Source organism: Pelophylax lessonae (genome assembly GCF_965119305.1).
Source record: "Pelophylax lessonae genome assembly, chromosome: 1".
Classification (NCBI taxonomy): domain Eukaryota; kingdom Metazoa; phylum Chordata; class Amphibia; order Anura; family Ranidae; genus Pelophylax; species Pelophylax lessonae.
This window is the reverse complement of record NC_138768.1, coordinates 179919835-179942738: the sequence shown is the minus strand read 5'-3', so window position 1 is coordinate 179942738 and position 22904 is coordinate 179919835. Positions and strand designations below refer to the sequence as shown.

The 22904-nt window shown below is 44.2% G+C and overlaps 1 protein-coding gene across 1 annotated transcript in view; it reads left to right on the top strand.

The window, feature by feature from the left end:
* The first annotated feature begins 1670 nt into the window (after positions 1–1670).
* STARD4 (StAR related lipid transfer domain containing 4) overlaps positions 1671–22904 on the top strand; it is a 33455-nt gene continuing 12221 nt past the window's right edge. Inside the window, exons 1-3 of the mRNA XM_082246072.1 lie at positions 1671–1794; positions 13066–13174; positions 21851–21900. Of these exons, the coding sequence (XP_082102198.1) occupies positions 13070–13174; positions 21851–21900 (155 nt within the window). The 5' untranslated portion in view covers positions 1671–1794; positions 13066–13069. The remainder of the gene's footprint in view (positions 1795–13065; positions 13175–21850; positions 21901–22904) is intronic.

Here is a 22904-nt window from a genome sequence, read left to right as displayed (position 1 = left end):
ACTGCCCATTGCCTCCTGGGAGTGATGACAAACATCTCATAGGACGCAATGCAAAGCCAGAAGTGACGTTGGCGGCCGCGGCCGCATAAGGGGTAGAAGGAGAAAGTAGGACCAAAAATGCTCTTTTAATAAGGTAAGTGAGCCCCAAAAAAAATGCAAAGTGCCCAATTCATCCTTAACATCACTACTGGATTCTGAAGTCAAAACATAGGGTGGAACTCCGCTTTAAGTATATGGGGAGCCTTGTTTTCCTTCCCATATAAAGCATTCATCACTTCTGGATCTTTAACCACTTGCTGACCGCCGCCCGACTATATACGGCGGCGGTCAGCCCCTCCCAGGCAAAGTGATGTACCGGTACGTCACTAGCCTAGGAGCCAATAGGGGGCGAGCGCGCGCCGCCGGAGGCGCGCTCCCGCCCCCGCTCGTTCACTAGGAACCCCGCGCGTGTGACCGGCGGACCCGATGTCCGCCGGTCACTAGCGATTGTCCGCTGTGAAGGGAGGAAGGCAGGCGGCTAATGTAGACAAAGCCGCCTGTCATTCTCCCCTGTGTAAAAGCACAGATCACTCGGTCCTGCTATGTAGGACCGTTGATCTGTGCTGTTACACACACAGCCACATACAATGACAGTTAGAAACACGCCCCTAGGGACACACTTAACCCCTCTCAGATAAAGTTAACCCCTCCCCCCCCCAGTGTCATTTTTACAGTAACAGTGCATATGTATAGCACTGATTACTGTAGTAATGTCACTGGTAACCCCAAAAGTGTCAAAAATGTCAGTCAAGGGTCCGATCTGTCCGCCGCAATGTCGCAGTCCCGCAAAAAATTCGAAGATCGCCGCCATTACTCGTTAAAAAAAAACAAAAAAAATGACAAAAATCTTTCCCTTAGTTAGTAAACGCAATAACTTTTGCGCAAACCAATCAAAATACGCTTATTGCGATTTTTTTTTACCAAATATAGGTAGCAGAAAAAGAATTGGCCAAAAATGTAAAAGAATTTTGATTTTTACATTTTTTTGGGGGAATTTCATATAAAAAAATGTGAAAAATATTATTTTTGCAAAATTGTTGCTGTTTTTTGATTATAGCGCATGATCAAAAAATCGCACCGGTGATCAAATACCACCAAAAGAAAGCTCTGATTGTGGGGAAAAAAAGGACATCAAATTCGTTTAGGTACAGCATCACACGACCGCGCAATTGTCCTTTTAAGTCACGCAGTGCCGAATCGCAAAATACCCCCTGGTCAGAAAGGGGGTAAAATCTTCCAGGGCTTAAGTGGTTAAATGTGGTGTTTGAAAAAGACATAAACACAGATGCAGCTGTAATCCGCTAATGTCACAATGATTGAGGAATGAGGAAGGCATTCCTCCGACATAACGAGCCATCCCATCCATAGTCACCCCTGTACTGTGTACATCACTCCCTACTCCTCCCCATCTGCTCCCCTGTACTGTGTACATCACTCCCTACTCCTCCCCATCTGCTCCCCTGTACTGTGTACATCACTCCCTACTCCTCCCCATCTGCTCCCCTCTCATCACTCTACACACAGCCGAGATGTCTGAATGAGTCACATGGCTCCGCCCACTCCAGCATCCCTCTGTCATCGCAAACAGGACGGGGGCGGGCTCTGACCGGGGCTCAGCTCCTATTGGTTCCTGCTCTCTTCTGGTGACGCGGATATGAATGAGTTCGCGTCGTGATTGGACGGTAGTAGAACTGCTGATACTGTAGAACACTGTGTACTGTAGCTGCCATCCGGCGAGAGAGGAGGCAGAGCTAGGTATGTGTGGAGGATATGATGGCATGTTTGTTGTTTTATTATTTATTCTGTAATTGGACTGTGTGTGTGTGTGTGATCATGTGTTCAGGGGGGACTACAAGTCCCAGCATGCTGCTTTCCAGGCTCCTGTAGTTAGGTAATCAGAGGGAGTGTAGCTAGGGTTGCCACCTCATCCCTTTAGTATACGACACATATTAATTACACAGGTTCTGAGGCTGATTTAATGCACTAAGTGAGTTTAATTACCACCTTCATCAGCCACAGAACCTGTGTAATTAATGGGTGCCCTGGTTTAAAGGGATGAGGTGACAACCCTAAGTATAGCTGGGTATTGATCACATTGTATGATGGGGATAAATCAGCAGATCGCCTCTCATACTGCAGTGATCAGGTCACTCTGTATGGCAGGAGATCAGACTGCTTATCCATACTGATAGTCAGCAGAAGCTACTGGATCCTGCTATACATGAGTCACATGACTGCTGCAATATTGTTACATAAGGATCCAAGTTGCAGATATGTGACCACAGTTACTTCTCTGTAGCTAATTATTATTGTTTGTTTGTTTTTTGTTTTTTTGGAAAATGCTTGCAATACCTGACACCCCTCCCTAGTCAGTTATTCCATGTCATTTGCAGCATGCAGGTCAGTGACACCTGCATGGGAGATCCCATCCACCCATGGGATCCTGATATAGTCATCAGTGTTGGGATCCACACTTACTTAGAACCCCCAAACATTATATATATATATATTTAGCAGAGACTCCATGGAATAAAATGAAGGTCGTTGCAATTTTATGTGTCACTAAGTATTTGCGCAGAAATTTTTCAAACGCAAATGACAGGGTTAGGGGGTTGGGGTTAGGATTAGGGTTGCTCTATTGCCGGTGTTCTAAAATTCCGGACCCTCGTCACTTCCGGTGACACTACGTCACCACCAGCTGGTGCGACAGCTGTTGCGAGCCCCGGGAATACGGGAATATTTTGAGATACATATGCGCACATATATGGTGTTTATCTTGTTTTGTTAGTCTAGTCTCCACAGTGTCATGTAGGTTTATATATATGTATATTATATATATATATATATATATATATATATATATATATATATATATATATATTTTTTTTTTTTTAAAGTTTTTATTGTATTATGAACTTATTCACTTTTATAAAATTTTTATTAGATATGTACAATTCATGGATATATATGAATGTTTGGATATTATTGCCCCTGATTACAGGCTCTCTATTGTCATGTCCCTTTAAGAAATAGTGAGGGGAGGAGCCGCTATATTGTTATATAAATGAGGGCAAAGGATCTCTGGGGTGTTGAGATCTGAAGAAGGAGGCTACGCCTCCGAAACGTTGTCCTTAGCAACCCCATGCAAGTCATGCTCTGGGTCCCGATCGTGGAGTCTCCCTCTGCTTAACCGCATTGTCAGTTTCTCTGAGCGGCTATAGCATCCGGCTCTTGGAGGGTGTGTGGGGGCGGCTGGACCGTGCGCAGGCTCACCACATCGAGTCTCCTTGAGTAATCCGAGGCGGTTGGCTTAGCCGTACGATACTCACTGACTAGTGCAGGACGAACAGCTGAGCCGCCGAGGCTAGGAGGAGAGAGCCCTGTAAACATCATATTTATTTCCATGCATGACTTCCTATCTGTTTGTGAGTACCTGTTTTTATGGCTTCTATTAACTTCAAATAAATGGTGTTACACTAGGACGGTGTGCGCTCTGTTCCTTTATTTTTTGTGCGAGCCCCGGTGCGCATGCGCACAAGACATTTTCCAGGTCCGATGAAATTTTAAGACTTAGCGAACAGCTGACTGAGAGGAGGCGGGGCTGAGGCACCGGGTATTTGCGGTCCACCAACTCCACTTCCGGGTCTATGCGTTCCAGACAAAGATCTTTTTTTTATTGTTTTCTTTTCTATCATTCCACACATTTACTCACATTCCCTTACACACATCGAGAGAAATAATAAAATGTTTAATATTCATCATAATCATAATTAGTATTTATATTTAGCAGAAAAGGGAAATGCATCATGGGAAATGCAGTGCTTCTGGACCCCTGCACAGTGTGTTGGTATGTGGTTAAAAAAAAAAAGAGTGTCCGCCTTTCCGTTCCATTGAAGTAAAGGGAATGTGTGTAAATGTGTGGAATGATAGAAAAGAAAACAATAAAAAAAAAATTCTGGAACGCATAGACCCGGAAGTGGAGTTGGTGGACCGCACATACCCGGTGCCTCAGCCCCGCCTCCTCTCAGTCAGCTGTTCGCTAAGTCTTAAAATTTCATCAGACCCGGAAAATGTCTTGTGCGCATGCGCACCAGGGCTCGCACCAGCTGGTGGTGACGTAGCGTCACCGGAAGTGACGAGGGTCCGGAATTTTCACGGGTCCGATGAAATTATAGAACACCGGTACAGAGACAGGAGAGGGTTTTGACTCAGGAAAAGGGTCATGGACCCACCCCAAAGGTCAGGAGGTGTGGTCTCAGAGGTCAAAGATCACAGCTCCACCTACTGCTGGACACTTTCAGGAATTAAAAAAAAACAAAAAACACTAAAGTTAGTCCAATTTTCATGGCGGTTTGAACACCGTACACATATGCGGGCGCAACGTACATATGCGTTCTCTTCTGCATGCAAAGAAAAGGGATGGGGTGCTTTTTTTTTTTTTGTTTATTTTACTTTTATGTTTTTACACTTTTCCTTTACATTTTTTTTATCAGTTTTATTCCTATTACAATGAATGTAAACATCTCTTGTAATAGGAATAGGGCATGAAAGCTCCTCTTTATGGAGAGATCTGGGGGCTATAATGCTGGAAAGCCTGAGATTATAAAAAAAATAATGATCTCAAGCTTCCCAGCAAAAAAAAAAAAAATCAGCTGTGTTTACTTCTGCCAGTGAAGGAAGTGACATCATAGAGATGGCCGGGGACCGACGATTTCATTCTCCGGATCGCCGATTGCACAAGCGAACCGGGAGAAGCACTGGGGGGCGGGGAAAAAGACAATGTAAAAGCAATCAAGCTGCTAAACAGCCACTATGAGCGCTTTACCATTGCAGGGAATAGACGGCTGATAAAAAAAGATATCATTCAGATATCTCCACTCAAAGTCCAGGATGTCAAATGACAGCTTCCTGGCGGGAAGTAGTTAAAAAGTGACAGTTATTTTCAGCTGAGGCCAGAGAGATGTGAAAATTACAGTCATCTGGCTAAAATAAAGACAATCACCCAGGTGTTAAAGCCTTGTGGATTGGGCTAAACTTTCCACACAGAGGCAGATATGATCTAGTTCAGAGAGGTGCACAGGGAAGTTGACATTTTTCGGATTACTGGAAATCCTATTCCAGGTGGCAAGGAGAGTCAGATAAACATTGGCACACACATGATGGAGATCTGTATATATCAGTTACATGCCACTTTGTGACAAATGTGTGTAGTATTAGAGCCCATTCACACTGCCGCGACTTGTCAGGCGACTTGTCAGCCTGACAAGTCGCGGTCGGTCGCGGTCCATTGAGTAGTACAGGACCCGTTCTAATAGGAGCGACCTCGGAGCAACTTGCATAGACTTCCATTATGTGAAGTCGCGGTGCACGCAACTTCACAGGTCGCCCCCCGAAGTCGTGTCGCCTCAGTGTGAATCGGCTCTTAGACTATATGTAGTCCACTTCAGTTGTGTATAATGTTAGATTATTTTAATTGAGTTCTTTTGGGAGAATGTAGTAATATTTATCAATAGGGTTATTTGCTATGTTATTTGACTGTCACCTCCAAATATAAAATCCAGAGGTACTACTAGCTATGGAACGTTAGAAAGCCAGGAGCAATCTCCAAATTGGGTTCCTACCCTTCCTCATTCTTTACAGTCGTAAGAAAAATGTTTTGTATTTAGTTCCACATTATGGCTTTTCACTGCACTGTTTTTTGTGTTTACTAAACAGTATACCACTTTATAAAAGCCAGTATTTTCCGAGCCGGTTCACACTACCACGACCAGAAAGTCGCCCCGTGACTTGAAGAGACTTGTTTAGAGACTTGGATGGGACTTGGATGGGACTTGGAAGAGACTTGTGCACTACTTTGAAGAGACAGGCGACTTTGTCTGTGGGGAATGCCTGGCTAATCTCTTTCTTCTTCCTGGAAAGTCTGATAACAAGTCGCTTCAATTAAGATAAGGAGGCGACTCCCATTGTCTATGGGACAAGTATATGGGACAGTCGGATCACAGGTCGCCTGTGTAGTACAGGACCCTTTTCTGAAGTCGGAGCGACTTCAGTAGTGCCAATTAAGACAGCACTGATTGATTAACATTGCTTTTGTTATGTCAAGCGACCTGGGGCTACACAAGTCGCCTCACAAGTCGTGCTAGTGTGAATGGGCTCTCCCAGTACCTACCAGTATGGGTCACAAAGGTTTTTTTTACACTTGCTGTTGGGGCGAAGGAAAAAAACAGGCTGTTGAACCACATTTTGGCATACCCTGGTGATTTTACCCAAAATCACCAGGGTATGTAAACTTTTGATCAGGGTCATTTGGGTAGTTTCTGTTGTCATTATGATTTAAAAAGAGTAAACACAGTTGATTGATAATAAATGGCTTCAGCCAAACACTAATCATGAGTGAAAGAAAAGTTTTTGTGTTATCATTCTTAAGCCCCTTTCACACGGGCGATCTGATCCAATCTGCCTGTCAGTTTTTCAGGCGGACCTGATCGGACGCTCCATGCATCCCTATGGGGCAGTGGGTGTCAGCGGAGACATCTCCGCTGACACCCACTGCTGTCTGATCCGATCCTGTCAGTGAAATCCTGACGGATGGAAACCCTATTTTCCATCCGTCTGGAGGATAGGATTGGATGAGATCGGATGAGAATGGACAGGAGGTCCGTTCTAATCCGATCTCCCCATAGAGGACAGCGGGGATCTGACAGCTCCGTCTCTGCACACAGAACGGAGACGTAGCTGTCATCTCCCTGCTCAGCGGTGATTGGTGGATGAGCAGAACGGAGTCCGTGTGAAAGGGGCCATATTCTCTAAAAAATGGCCAAGAAATCATAAATTCTGCCAGGGAATGTAAATTTTTGAGCACAACCGAAGCACATTTTTAAAAAGAGTCTGGTGTAATTTTGAGCCCGGTTCAGGTGCAATTTCCATTGTCATACACTTTGACATTTCGCACCTGAATCACAACTTAACCGCTGAACACAGTCACACCAGAGGGGGCTGAAATCCCGCTGTAAAACCGGACCGCACATATGTGAACCAAGTTCTGTCGTCTTTAGGCTCCATTCACACCTGGGCGTTTTTGAGCGTTTTTCAGCTCCAAAAACGCAAAGAAAAACGTTCCAAAACGCCCAACAAGTAAAACCCCATCCATTTAAATGGCCCCTGTTCACATCTGAGCGTTTTAACGCCAGAAGCAAAACGCCTGTAGCTGAAAAAAGCTTCTTTTTGGGCTGATTACCAGCGTTTTTGATAGATGTCAATGCCTGCCTCCAAAAACGCCTTAAAAAATGCCTGAAATTGCGGTAAAATCGCGGTAAAAACCGCTCAAGTGTGAATGCAGCCTAAGTAATAACTTTTCATTAGTCAAAACAAAACTGTCGCATGACACTAAAATAGGTATCGGGATTTGGTATCGGCAAGTACTTGAGAAAAAATATGGTACTCGTACTTGGTCTTAATAAACTGGTATCGGTGCATCCCTAGTCTAGGCATCGAGTTAATCTGCAGATCTCAAAGTTGGAGAAGAGGTAAGGTCTGTTGTGAGGAGGGAGAATAATTAAGCCATGGTTGTCAGATTTAGAGAAATTTGTCATGGGTATTTTCTAGTGTTGGGAATAGTTTTTTGTTGATAAGTGTACCCTGTATCTGGGATTAAATTAAGGGATGAGGATTTCCATGATCCAGCAATGGTTTGTTTGATGGCTAGTAATATGTGTGTTATAAGTGTTAAGCTGTGACAAGGGACATTGTCAATGGGTTTTATGAAGGAGAGGACTTCCTTCCCAAGGGTCCTTTTGAAGATTAATAAGTAGGATTGCATTGTAAAGACCCTTATCCAAAGGCGGCAGACCTTTGGGCAAGACCGCATACACTCACCGGCCATTTTATTAGGTACACCTTGCTAGTACCGGGTTAGACCCCCTTTTGCCTTCAGAACTGCCTTATTCTTCATGGCATAGATTTAACAAGTTGTTGGAAACATTCCTCAGAGATTTTGGTCCATTTTGACATGATAGCATCACGCAGTTGCTGCAGATTTGTCGGCTGCACATCCGTGATGGGAATCTCCTGTTCCACCACATCCCAAGGGTGCTCTATTGGATTGATACCCGATGACTGTGGAGGCCATTGGAGTACAACAAACTCATTATCATGTTCAAGAAACCAGTTTGAAATGATTTGAGCTTTGTGACATGGTGCATTATCCTGCTGGAAGTAGCCATCAGAAGATGGGTACACTGTGATCATAAAGGGATGGACATGGTCAGTACTGACAGGGGGCACTGAAGAGGCGGCGCTGATGGGCAAGGATGAGGCTGCTCTTATAATATGCGGCACTCATGGGCACTGATAGGCTGGGCACTGATAGGTGGCACAGATAGGCAGCACTGAAAGACAGCATTGGTGGGCACTGATTGGTAGCACTGGTTACTGTTGGGGCTGAACTGATTATCAGGACACTGATGAACAGTACCCTGATTACCAGTGTAGATGTCCCCTGTGTGGATTTGCCAGTTATCATGAGGAGAGGTTTGCCGATAACTGGTAAATCCTGTTTACATTGTGATCAGCTGTGATTGGACACAGCTAATCATGTGGTAAAGAGCCGCCATGATAGGCTCTTTACTATGATCAAAGATCACTGCCGATCCCATGTGCAGTGACTGCCTCCCAGCAAAGTTTGACTGCGCTGCAGCTGTCATTGGCTATAGCGTGGTTGTAAACAGGTTAAATGATGCTCAATTGGTACTAAGGGGCCCAAAGTGTGCCAAGAAACTATCCTCCACACCACTACACCACCAGCCTGAACCGTTGCTACAAGGCAGGATGGATCCATTCTTTCATGTTGCTTACACAAAATTCTGACCATCTGCTGAGAACGGGGATTCTCGGCTATTTGCCTAATCCCCGATTTCAGCAGAAAGAGGGCGCTGTACAGGAGAGGTATCTCTGGTGAGGCTCAACATTAATACAGTGAGGGGATCTAGCAGGAGCGTGCAGAGTGGAATATCTACACTACAAGGGCCCTGGAGTTTGCGGTTGCCTGGGAATATCCAGTACATAGCACATGATATCTAAGTATTCGGTAAGAGTCTAATCCCCATTATTCCTTGAGGTGATTGATCTGGCTTGTGGGAAGACATCATGTTCCACTGACTTTTGCTCTTTATATTTTGATTGCATGTGTAGCACCCTACAGGTAGGTGCTAGGTAAATGTATAGTGGGCCTTGTCTGCCTAACAACGGGGCTGTGATTTATCTAGTCAGGGTGTCAAGGCTTCCAGGTGTGCCTGCTGGGGGGAGAAGTGTCCCCACTGGCTCCTGTAAGAGGCTGCTCGTAGGGGCAGTGTGGGAAGCCCAATCAGGGGACACATCCCAGCTTGTAACTACCCCAGAAGGCAGATTATGCTGCAAGGGATTCTGGGAGTGGGTATAAGTTTGGGGGGAAGTGCGTGGCACGGTGTCTTTGGCGGGAGCAGAGTCCCAGGAGAAAGAGAACGGCTGTCTCTCCTCCTGTCTGAGGAAGCGGATATCTCGGTGTGTAGCCTGAGTATCCAGAGAGTGCTGAGTGAGCTGAGGGGGATCCGGTGTGCCGAGAGCCTGCGGAGAGCGAGAGGGGTCCAGTCCCAGGAAAGCCTACACAGGTCGTGTGTACTAAGGATTGCCCTTGGGGTCTGCCTAGAGTCAGAAGGGGACCACTCCAGAAGAGGTTCTGGGATCCAGAGTCAGCTAGTTACAAAGGGGGTACCTAGGTTGAGGACCGTGAAGTCACAAAGGGGGTGCATAGTCAGTGGACCCTGAAGAGTTCAAGTCAAAAGGGGGCACCTGCAGCTGGGCCCTGAATTGTATAGAGCAGGGGTGGGCAAATTTTTTGACTCGAGGGCCGCAATAGGTTCATACATTGGACCCTGGGGCCGGACCAAGATGCAGATGTGCCAGCGTTCCCCCTTTCAATGCAGATATGCCAGGGCCCCCTTTCAATGCAGATATGCCAGCGTGTCCCCTTTCAATGCAGATATGCCAGGGCCCCCTTTCAATGCAGATATGCCAGGGCCCCCTTTCAATGCAGATATGCCAGTGTGCCCCCTTTCAATGCAGATATGCCAGGGCCCCCTTTCAATGCAGATATGCCAGCGTGCCCCCTTTCAATGCAGATATGCCAGCATGCCCCCTTTCAATGCAGATATGCCAGCGTGCCCCCTTTCAATGCAGATATGCCAGCATGCCCCCTTTCAATGCAGATATGCCAGTGTGCCCCCTTTTAATGCAGATATGCCAGGGCCCCCTTTCAATGCAGATATGCCAGCGTGCCCCCTTTCAATGCAGATATCCCAAGGCCCCCTTTCAATGCAGATATGCCAGCGTGCCCCCTTTCAATGCAGATATGCCAGGGCCCCCTTTCAATGCAGATATGTCAGGGCCCCCCAATGCAGATATGCCAGCGTGCCCCCTTTCGTAGTTTGCCCATTCCTGGTATAGAGTGTGTCAGTTGCAAGTACAGCTATACAGAATTCTACTTCATACTACCTCAAGCTGGCCAAAGCGGGGGGACAGTATTCAGTGACTTATCCAGCACATTAGTGTCAGGAGTTCTACAGTTCTCAGTCCTGAATCTTCTGGATTAAAAGTCGAGGATTCAGCACTTCTGTGTTCTACAAAGTATTCTCAGCGTTAGTGAGTGCCGGCTGGCGTCAAGGAAGCGCTAATGGGCATTTTCTAGAGTAAAGTCCCATGTGTAATTAGTTCAAGCCTCAAGGAGTATCCCACTCATTCTCTTCTCCCATCCCCTTTAAATCAAATAAAAACCACAAACAAAGATGCCGGAGTTGTCGCTGCTTCAGTTGTCACACCCAGGGTCACAGCTCACATGGGCTGGAGAGAGTACCGGTACCGATGGCAGACCCACATCAGGCCACAGGCCTGGAAACCTTGCTTCACATGATAAAGAGGAGCTGGTAAGGGTTGCATCACAATATCAGCCTTCACGTGGTGCTGTTGGGGGAATTGGAGTCTGCAAATCCATATTTAAATCACCTTTTCACTTTAATCACTAAGAAGATCTTAACAGTCACTCATTTGTTTGGACTTTATGAACTTGGTTTTATTCATGCATGATTTATGTATATTTAATTCAACATTTGTTGGCATATACTGCTCACATTTATTCATTTATATACTTTGATGCATGTTTCTCACCTATATTACTGAGCGCACTTATCCATTTTCCTATTCATATTCACTCCATCACAGTTGGAGTCTCAGTTGCTGCCACTGTAATATCAATTAGTTTTTTGCGCACCTTATTTCACTTTTCAACATGAAAATAGGCTGTTCACTTTGCAAGGGAATTTCCCCTTAGTTTATTGAACGTGGTAAAAAATGACTTTGCAAAGAATACCCAATGGTGTACAAACAGCATTTTTGTCACATGGTTGGATGATGTAAGTCAGCAGAGGTTCACCTCATTTACTAAACTAATGGAAAATTGTCTTGCAAATTTAACAATCTATTTGCCTGTGATAAATCAACCCCAAACTCTCGATCATAATCAATGGTGCAGAACCACTGGATAGCCAGCTCACAGAAGAATCAAAATGGTGCATTATTTGGATGAAAGTGGTACATTTTCTGCATTATTTGGATATAGGTCGTGGTACATTTGGTGCAATATTTGTATTAAGGTGGTACATTTGGTTCATTATTTGGATATAGGTGGTATATTTGGTGCATTATTTGAATGGAAGTGGTACACTTGGTGCATTATTTGAATAAGGGTGGTACATTTGGTGCAATATTTGTATTAAGGTGGTACATTTGGTGCATTATTTGGATATAGGTAGTACATTTGGTGCATTATTTGAATGGAAGTGGTACATTTGGTGCATTATTTGGATGAAGGTGGTATATTTGGTGCATTATTTGAATGGAAGTAGTACACTTGGTGCATTATTTGAATAAGGGTGGTACATTTGGTGCATTATTTGGATGAAAGTAGTACATTTGGTGCATTATTTGGATGAAGGTGGTACATTTGGTGCATTATTTGGATAAGGGTGGTACATTTGGTGCATTATTTGGATAAGGGTGGTACCTTGGTGCATTATTTGGATGAAAGTGGTACATTTGGTGCATTATTTGGATGAAAGTAGTACATTTGGTGCATTATTTGGATAAGGGTGGTACATTTGGGGCATTATTTGGATGAAAGTAGTACATTTGGTGCATTATTTGGATGAAGGTGGTACATTTGGTGCATTATTTGGATAAGGGTGGTACCTTGGTGCATTATTTGGATGAAAGTGGTACATTTTGTGCATTATTTGTATGAAAGTAGTACATTTGGTGCATTATTTGGATAAGGGTGGTACATTTGGTGCATTATTTGGATAAAAGTTGTACATTTGGTGCATTATTTGGATAAGGGCGGTACATTTAGTGCATTATTTGGATGAAAGGGGTACATTTGGTGCATTATTTGAATGAAGGTGGTACATTTTGTGCATTAATTGAATGAAAGGGGTACATGTTGTGCATTATTTGAATGAAGGTGGTACATTTGGTGCATTATTTGGATTAAGGTGGTACATTTGGTGCATTATTTGAACATAGGTGGTACATTTGGACTTGGTACATTATTTGGATGAAAGTAGTACATTTGGTGCATTATTTGGATGAAAGTGGTACATTTGGTGCATTATTTGGATGAAAGTTGTACATTTGGATAAGGGCGGTACATTTGGTGCATTATTTGGATGAAGGTGGAAGATTTGGTGCATTATTTGGATGAAAGTGGTACATTTGGTGCATTATTTAGATGAAGGTGATACATTTGGTGCATTATTTGGATGAAGGTGGTAGATTTGGTGCATTATTTGGATATAGGTGAGGTAATTATTCTGAGGTCTCTGCTGGGGAATGCGTAAGAGATGGAGAGGTCGAAGGAGGGCCTGTAAAACTTTGTTTTAACACGTAGCTAGTTATACTTTAAAAACATTAACCTTCAGTGTCAATATTTTTTTTATTTAGAAACATGGTGGACCATATAGATGTACCAACAACGTCTACAAAATTGCAAAATACACTGATTCAGTACCACAGTCTTCCAGAAGATGAGTGGAGTGTCGCTAAAAAATCAGTAAGTTTCCCTATAATATTTTTTAAATGTAATCTCATATAAACATACTGAGAATGTATCTTTTATCTGAATGGAGAGAAAATACTAAATGTGACCTTAACCCAAAGTTATAAATGTACTGTATATAAAAGCAATTTCATAATAAGACTTCCAGTGAACTCATTCACTTCCCAGACCATGCCACAATACCATCAGTTAAGAATGATTTATATTCCCATGCTGGCTGTGAGATAGATTAAGAAAGAAAGTAAGTGGATAGAAAGTGTAAGAGCGCTGAAAGTTGAAAATTAACCTGGGCAGGAAGGGGGTACAAGTGCCCTACTGGGCACTCGTACTCCCTTCCTGCCCAGGTTATTTTTCACCTTTCAGCACTCTTACACTTTGAATGACAATTGCGCGGTCCTGGATCACTGTACCCATATGACATTTTTATACTTTTTTTCACACAAATAGAGCTTTCTTTTAGTGGTATTTAATCACCACTGTTTTTTTTTTTTTTTATTTGTTGCTAAATAAAAGAAAAAAGACTGAAAATTTTGAAAAAAAAAAAAAGTTTCTCATATATATACATATATATATATATATTTGTTATAAAATTTTGCAAAAAAGTAATTTTTCTTCTTCACTGATATGTGCTGATGAGGCTGCACTTATGGGCACTGAAAGGTGGCACTGATGGGCACTGATGAGCACTGATGAGGTGGCACTGGTGGGCACTAATGAGGATGCACTGATAGGCGGCACTAATAGGTGCCACTGATGGACACTGATAGGCATCACTGTTGGGCACCGATAGACTGCACTGATGAGGCGGCATTGGTGGGCACCAATGAGGAGGCACGGATGAGGATACACTTATGGGCACTTAAAGGTGGCACGATGGGCACAGATAGGTGGCACTGATAAGTGGCACTGATAGGCAGCACTGGTGGCCACTGGTAGGTGGCACTGATGGGCACTGATAGGTGACACTGATGAGGAGGCACTGATTGGCAGCACTGGTGAGCACTGATAGGCAGCACTGTTGGGACTGCACTGATAATCAGTGCCCTGATTATCAGTTTATATGTCCCTTTTACACAAGCCGGTTATCGGCTCTCCTCTCCTCACTCTGTCAACTTGTGTTTACATCGGGATTAGCTGTGATTGGACACAGCTGATCACATGGAAAAAGACTGCTGTGATTGACCCTTTACCCCGATTTGTGACCAGCTGTGTCCTAGTGATGCAGCAATAACAGAATGCGCTGCTCGCGCACTGCAGCAGGCTGGCGCGATCACAGGAGGACATCATATGACGCCCTCCCAGAACTGGTTAGCCGCACTGTAGCTGTCATTCAGCTATAGCGCGGACGGCAAGTGGTTAACAATTATAGTTTTGGTGAAAAAAACTAAAATAACCAAAGGCAGTAGATTTATTGGATTAAGCTGGTCATAGATGGGTTTAATTTCTGTAGCGCTACTCCCATAGGAGCCACAGGAATTACTTGCCCAGATCTTCCCAAATTCAGCCCCGCAGCCAGGCACACAACAGGCTCATTTACTCTTCTCCAAAAACCAGTCTAGGGGATGATGTTTTTATTTTAGAGAACTTCAATAGGGATGAGGGAAGTGGTTGGATAGAGGGATAAGAACTATGTACAACTGAGAACTTAATCTTCCTTTCTGCTTAAATAGTAGTAGAGCCAGTAGAGCAAAGTCCCTTTTTCTTTAGTTAACAAGTATCTGGACAGAGCCAGAGTCCCCTTTAACAGACTCACAGCTGACTTAACTAGGCACCAGAGGAGTAGCTTGAGCACAAGTTCTCCAAGGTCTTCCCAATGTCTGTTCTCACAAGCCTCAAGGACAAATGGATGCCTCCCTCCAATCTTCTAAGCAATGCCATCTAGTGATACTAGACAGATCTGTGACAGACAGCTCCCCTTGGTCAAATTCTTCTAAGCACCCGGGTCTCTGCATTCCTCCCTCAGGTCGCCCACCTGATGTCTCCACATGGCAGCCTGTTCCTGAGAGGACAGTGTGTCCCCCCTCAGGCTGGACTCCTCCACTCTGGGAAAAGACCCAGAGCTCTGTGTACTCTAAGAATAAATACAGTCTCCCAGCCCAACTTTAGAGCCTGCCTCTCTGGGATAGGCCAGGGCTCTATCAATATTGATGCTGCTATCTGCATAGCTCGTCTATACCTATCATCCAGAAACTTCTTAAGTTGCCTGGATACAGAGGAAGCTATCCAGCAGACTAGCAGCAGCAGAGCGCACAGATCAGGCCTGACTAACCACTTAAGGAGGATTTTCCTGCTCAAAGACCAGGGCCTATTTTCTGATTCAGCACTGCGTGACTTTAACGGACAATTGCACTGTTGTGCGACGCTGTACCCAAATAAAATTGACGTCCTTTTTTCCCCACAAACAGAGCTTTCTTTTGGTGGTATTTGATCACCTGTGTGATTTTTACTTTTTGCGCTATAAACAAAAAAAGAGCGACGATTTTGAAAAAATATTTTTCACATTTTTTTATATGAAATTCCCCCCCAAAAAAATGTAAAAATCAAAATTTTTTAACATTTTAGGCCAATTTGTTTTCTGCTACCTATGTTTGGTAAAATCGCAATAAGTGTATTTTGATTGGTTTGCGCAAAAGTTATTGCATTTACTAACTATGGGAAAGATATATGTCATTTTTATTGTTTTTTTTTTTTTTTACTAGTAATGACAGCAATCTGTGATTTTTTTTGCGGGACTGCGACATTGCGGCGGACAGATCGGACCCTTGACTGACATTTTTGACACTTTTGGGGGTACCAGTGACATTACTACAGTAATCAGTGCTATAAATATGCACTGTTACTGTAAAAATGACACTGGCAGGGAAGAGGTTAACTTTATTGGTGATCAGTGGGTTAAATGTATCCCTAGGGGTGTGATTCTAACTGTGGGGGGCGTGGCTTGTGATGTAACCACAGAGACATACGATCCTACATAGCAGGGTCGTGTAGTCTCTGCAGTTGCACCAGGGAGAATGACAGGCGGCTTTGTTTACATCAGCCGCCTGCCTTTCTCCCTCTCCAGCGGGAGATCGCGTGTGACCGGCGGACATCGGAGCCGCCAGTCACTCGCGCGGGGATGTTAGTGAATGAGCGGGGGCGGGAGCACGACTCCGGTGGAGCGCGTTCGCCCCCTAGAGGCTCGTAGGCGAGCGACGCAGCCCTACGTCGGTTTGCCTGTAGAGGGCTGACTGCCGCAGTAAATAGTCGTGCGGCATACTGAGTACAGTGAGCCAAACTATGCTTTTACCTCACCCAAAAATCATTCTAATTTGCTATTCAAATGATTTGTACTTGCTCACTATTCACCAGCAATGTAACTACCAGAATTGTTTATTCTGTATAAATACGTCTCTCTCCATGAATGGGATGGTTACACTGTTTTGTTCTTTGTGTTTTCCATCTGGATGTTTTTATACATATTATTTAATAAAATGTTATATTTTTAAAGTATCTAGTGCCTCCAAAGTCCACGTTTCTTACCATTTAGTTTTTTTTTTTATCCCCCAGGTGAGTATAGATGGTGGCTGCTGCTGGCTGTCCTCCAGGGCTGGTACTGCTGGCTAGTACTGCTGGCGGGTACCGCTGATGGGTACTGCTGGTGGGTACTGCTGGCAGGTACTGATGGTGGGTACTGCTGGCTGGTACTGCTGGTGGGTACTGCTGACAGGTACTGTCTGCTGGCTGGTACTGCTGGCTGGTACTGCTGGCTGGTACTGCTGGTGGGTACTGCTGGAGGGTACTGCTGGAGGGTACTCCTGGTGGGTACTGCTGGTGGGTTCTGCTGGCTGGTACTGCTGGTGGGTACTGCTGGTGGGTTCTGCTGGTGGGTACTGCTGGGTGGTACTGCTGGTGGATACTGCTGGTGGGTACTGCTGGCAGGTATTGATGGTGGGTACTGCTGGTGGGTACTGTTGGCTGGTACTGCTGTTGGATGCTGCTGGCAGGTATTGATGGTGGGTACTGCTGGCAGGTATTGATGGTGGGTACTGCTGGTGGGTGCTGCTGGCTGGTACTGCTGGTGGGTACTGTTGGCTGGTACTGCTGGTGGATACTGCTTGCAGGTATTGATGGTGGGTACTGCTGGTGGGTGCTGCTGGCTCCTCTAAGACAGAAACGGAGTGTGAAAGGAGCGGCGGCTGGAGGAAGCATGTGGCTGCAGTAGAGAGCAGAGCTGATGCTTCCTGTATGGCACCTGTCACAGGCGCAGTACATTTGATATCACTCCGCCTGTAATATCAGGGAGCCGGAACTATACAGGAAGCATCGGCTCCACTTCTTCACAGTAAGGGCTGCTGCGGCTTACAGCCGGGATATCGTGTGGCACTTGTGGGTGTCAGGGAGCCGCAGCCCAAATGCGAAGTCTCCCGCACTTCGTGGGAGACTTGGGATGTCTGTCACAGCCACACTGACTACAGTGGGGGCAACTAAATTTACTTATCAAAAACAAGTACTATCACTTACCTAACTATCCTAGCACCTACCTAGGAGGGTGCTACATATAGAAGGAAAATTCTTACAAAAGGAATGCTCTAAGAAAGTTTGTTTATTTTTCTAATCATTAGTCAGGTCAAATATGTGTTTTTATTTTTGACCGCAGTTATGAGAAAATTCAAAGAAGCAGGATGGAAAATCTTTCTCAAACGAACAAATTTCCAACAGTGTATCTGGTCTTTCTTCAGTAACGTCCGTTCATTCAAAAATGGAATGTTACAGGCAAACAAAACCTTTCGAATGACATTCAGCCACCACATCCAATCACTGGCTACATCTTGCCACCTAAACCCCCGCAACATTTCCAGAATTTGCCCCTTTCTGATTAATGACACCACAAAACAACGTATTCACTCCTTGGTTATTTCCTGCCTTGTCTACTGCAACTCTCTCCTCACCGGCTTACCCTTACACAGGCAATCCCCCCTTCAGTCTATTAAAAATGACTCATAAGCCTAGACTCATACACCTTACTAACCAATCAGTGACTGCTGCTCCTCTCTGCCGATCCCTTCACTGGCTTCCAATACCCCACTGTATAAAATAACCACTTCCGGACTGCCCACCGCAGTATATATATGTAGTGGGCGGTCCGGAAGAAATATACTTTGCAGCCTGGCTGCGCAAAATCATGTACATAAATGTGATTCTGTGCAGGGGTTTTCGGGGGCACACGCGCCACTCCCCCTGGAGCCAATCAGCGGGTCTGGCGGCCGTTATGGTCGCGAAGACCAGCTGATTGTTCCGCGGAGTGACAGAAGTAAGCAAGGCAGACCGCTGTTCTGTAACAGGAAAAGAGAGAGCTAAGCTGAAACAGAGATCTCTCTTTTCCTCTAGTAAATCCACTCCCCTCACAGTTAGAAATCACTCCCTAGGAGCACACTAGACCCCTTGATCACCCCTGGTGTTAACCCCTTCCCTGCCAACGTCATTTATACAGTAACAGTGTATATTTTTAGCACTGATCACTGTATTGGTGTCACTGGTCCCCAAAAAGTGTCACTTGTGTCAGATTTGTCCACCGCAATGTCGCAGTTCTGAAAAAAACCACTGATCGCCGTCATTACTAGTAAAAACAATAAAAGTCATAAATGTATCCCATAGTTTGTAGATGCTATAACGTTTGCACAAACCAATCAAAATACGCTTATTTGAATTTGTTTACCAAAAATATGCTGCAGAATACAAATTGGTCTAAATTGATGAAAAAATTTGATTTTTAAAATTTTTTTATTGGGTATGCTTTATAGCAGAAAAAAAAAATATGTATATTTTTTCAAAATTGCGGTACTTTTTTATTTATAGTGCAAACAATAAAAACTGCAGAGGGGATCAAATACCACCAAAAAAAAGCTCTATTTGTGGGGAAAAAAAGACATCAATTTTGTTTGGGTACAGCGTTGCAAAACCGCTCAATTGTCAGTTAAAGCAATGCAGTGCCGTATCGCCTGGTCATTAACGGGGTTAAAACTTTCCGGAGCTGAGGTGGATAAAAATACTAACCACAACATACAAGGCCATCCACAACATCGCCCCCAGCTACATCACCAACCTCATCTGCAGATATCGCCCAAATCGTCCTCTCTGCTCCTCCTAAGACCTCCTGTTCTCTAGCTCCCTTGTTACCTCCTCCCATGCTTGTCTCCAGGACTTTAGTAGAGCCTCTCCCACCCTCTGGAACTCCCTGCCCCAGTATGTCCAGTCAGCCCCTACTCTGTCCACCTTTAGGCGATCCATAAAAACTCATTTATTCAGGGAAGCCAATCCCACCTCCACCTAAGAACTGTACCTGAGCCACCTTCATCAGATCACCTCTGCAGCTATTGCCTTTTGTACCACCTCCCCTCCCTTTAGATTGTAAGCTTCATTAGCAAGGCCCTCCTGTCCCTTCTGTATTGAACTGTATTGTAATTGTATTGTCTCCCCCTCTACATTTTAAAGTGCTGCGCAAACTGTTGGTGCTATATAAATCCTATATAATATTAATAATAATAATATTATAAATGTTTTGAGAATGTTCGTTCGGAATTCCATCCATCTATGGCCAGCTTTGATATAGTGCAAGACATAGCAAGCTTATAAAGGATAAGGCCCTTTCATAAAGCTGATTGTTTTACAGAAGCAAACAAATAGCAGGGTGCTGAGATCAGTTTCCAATTCAAAAACACTTTATTAAAATAAGCAGCACACTTAGGCTGAAAAACAGATCACAATGGATGAAAAAGGGATGACAACGGATGAAAAACGGATGAAGTAGATGAAAAACAGATGACAACAGATGAAAAACTGATGGCAAAGGATGAACTAAAAAAATCTGATGACAAAAAAAAACGTGACTGAACTAATGTGTAAAAGGGGCCTAAGGCTGGCCATACATTATACAATTTTCTTACAATTTTCTATACAATTTTCTTTAGATTTACCTTCAACTTTGTAGTACAAAGGCCTGACTTATAGGATTCAATTGAAAGCATTGTTTAGTTTTGACCTCATATTATATGTTTTTTGGTAAATCTAACAGAAAATTGTACAAGAGAATTGAACATGTATGGCCAGCCTTACATAGAAGTTAGCATGAAACAGCATGGATAGGGAACACCTGGGACCAAGCAGCTGTAATCAGTGTGAGGCTGTAGACATCACTGAGCAAAACAGAGACTGAGGATGACAGAGCGTCAGCCAGCTCCAGGTATGGGTATTGGCAGCGGTGGCGTTCTAGGCTGCACACGAGGATGACAGCTGTCAAGTGCCCAGTGAATGTCGGGAGAGGGGGTGTGAATGACGCGTTCCAGGGACTTGCCCTATTCTTTAAGTGACTATTTTACACTCTGTAGAAAATCCCTGAAAATGACCTTAAAAACAGACCGAGAATCACAGTTCAGGTGGACTTCCTGGTTGGTTTGTCACCCCCTACTGTTTGCCTTGCTTACTCATTTGGTCACATGACCAGCCGATATGTGATTTCAGAGCAGTGGCACCTACAGCCATGGTATTTTAGGGTTACCCATTTTGATAGTAGTATGACATAAGTCAGCACACATTTCCTACAAAATAAAGTAACCAAAAAAATGTAATTTTTACATTCATTGTGTGAAGTATGAAAAAATATTGCACATCAAAGCACAAAGTGAACTATAGCATTTGTCAATGCTACCCTTATTTTACTACATTGCAGCATTGAATATTAAAGGTAAATTGAGGTAAATGATGCTAGTGTGAGTCTATGGGAGGTGGCTTTTGTAGCTGGGAGTGGAACTAAACGCACCAATTTAATGGTTTCGGGCGTGTCGGAAATGCTAACTGTCACATTGATTGTGCTTTCAAGCAAAATGTCAAATCATCAACTGACCAGTGTCATAACTGATCACATATGCAGCACCATGGCAGTTGCGGTTCAAACAGAGGCAGCTTCATTGGCTGAAAAGGATAGGAAGGTTTAGTTCCGCTTTAAGTTTAACTGCCGGTTCACACTGTTCCGACTTGTCAGGCGACTTGGTCGCCTGACAAGTAGCGGTCCATCCTGTGCAATGGTTCCCATTCTAATAGGAGCGACTCAAGTCGCTCCGACTTAGAAAAAGGTTCCTGCACCTTTTTTTTTTAAAGTCGGAGCAACTTGCATTGACTTCCATTATGTGAAGTCGTTGCAAGCCGTGCCGAAGTCGCGGTGCACGGGCGACGACATTGGTCGCCCGAAGTCGGGTCGGATCAGTGTGAACCAACAGTAAAACTGAACTTCAAGTCTAAAAAAAAACACATTTCTGATTCCCAGGACACAGGCAGTGATGACAGGGGAATCCCTTCTGAAGAGTAATTATCTTTTCCCAGTGGGGGTTGGAGGGGAAAGCTGTCCCTGCGGAGAGAAGACAGTGATTATTGCTATATTAATATAATAGCATAATTATAAATGTGGAATGTATGTTCCTTGCTAAAGAGCTTTATTTTTTATCAAGTTGTTATGGGTAGAGTTCCACTTTAAGCTAATTATTCACTAATGTATATTTCACGCTTTCTAATAATGTATAGCCTATTGTTGGTAATCTTTGTGATAGGATATCTACAGTAGCTATGTTATATGTTCTACTATCTCAGTCATCTAAATCTTGAACCAGTATTGCTGACCTGGACCTCTCTACTTTACAGAGTGATGTAACTGTGTGGCGAAAACCATCTGAGGAATTTGGAGGCTGCCTGTGAGTATCTAACAAACATTAATGTTGTTCATAATTGTATTTGTTTTATAAGTGATTCCTGTTACTTTTTTCCAAATACGTAAAACAGACCTTATTACCCCTACAAGTTTCCCAGGTGCAATGGCCCATTCACATCAGCACAGTTTTCTCAGGTGCAATGGCTCATTCACATCAGCACAGTTTTCTCAGGTGCAATGGTCCATTTACATCAGCACAGTTTTCTCAGGTGCAATGGCCCATTAACATCAGCACAGTTTTCCCAGGTGCAATGGCCAATTCACATCAGCACAGTTTTCCCATGTGCAATGGCCCATTTACATCAGCACAGTTTTCTCAGGTGCAATGGCCCATTAACATCAGCACAGTTTTCCCAGGTGCAATGACCCATTCACATCAGCACAGTTTTCCCAGGTTCAATGGCCCATTCACATCAGCACAGTTTTCCCAGGTGCAATGGCCCATTCACATCAGCACAGTTTTCTCAGGTGCAATGGCTCATTCACATCAGCACAGTTTTCTCAGGTGCAATGGCTCATTCACATCAGCACAGTTTTCTCAGGTGCAATGGCCCATTTACATCAGCACAGTTTTCTCAGGTGCAATGGCCCATTAACATCAGCACAGTTTTCTCAGGTGCAATGGCCCATTAACATCAGCACAGTTTTCCCAGGTGCAATGGCCAATTCACATCAGCACAGTTTTCCCATGTGCAATGGCCCATTTACATCAGCACAGTTTTCTCAGGTGCAATGGCCCATTAACATCAGCACAGTTTTCCCAGGTGCAATGACCCATTCACATCAGCACAGTTTTCCCAGGTTCAATGGCCCATTCACATCAGCACAGTTTTCCCAGGTGCAATGGCCCATTCACATCAGCACAGTTTTCTCAGGTGCAATGGCCCATTCACATCAGCACCGTTTTCTCAGGTGCAATGGCCCATTTACATCAGCACAGTTTTCCCAGGTGCAATGGCCCATTCACATCAGCACAGTTTTCTCAGG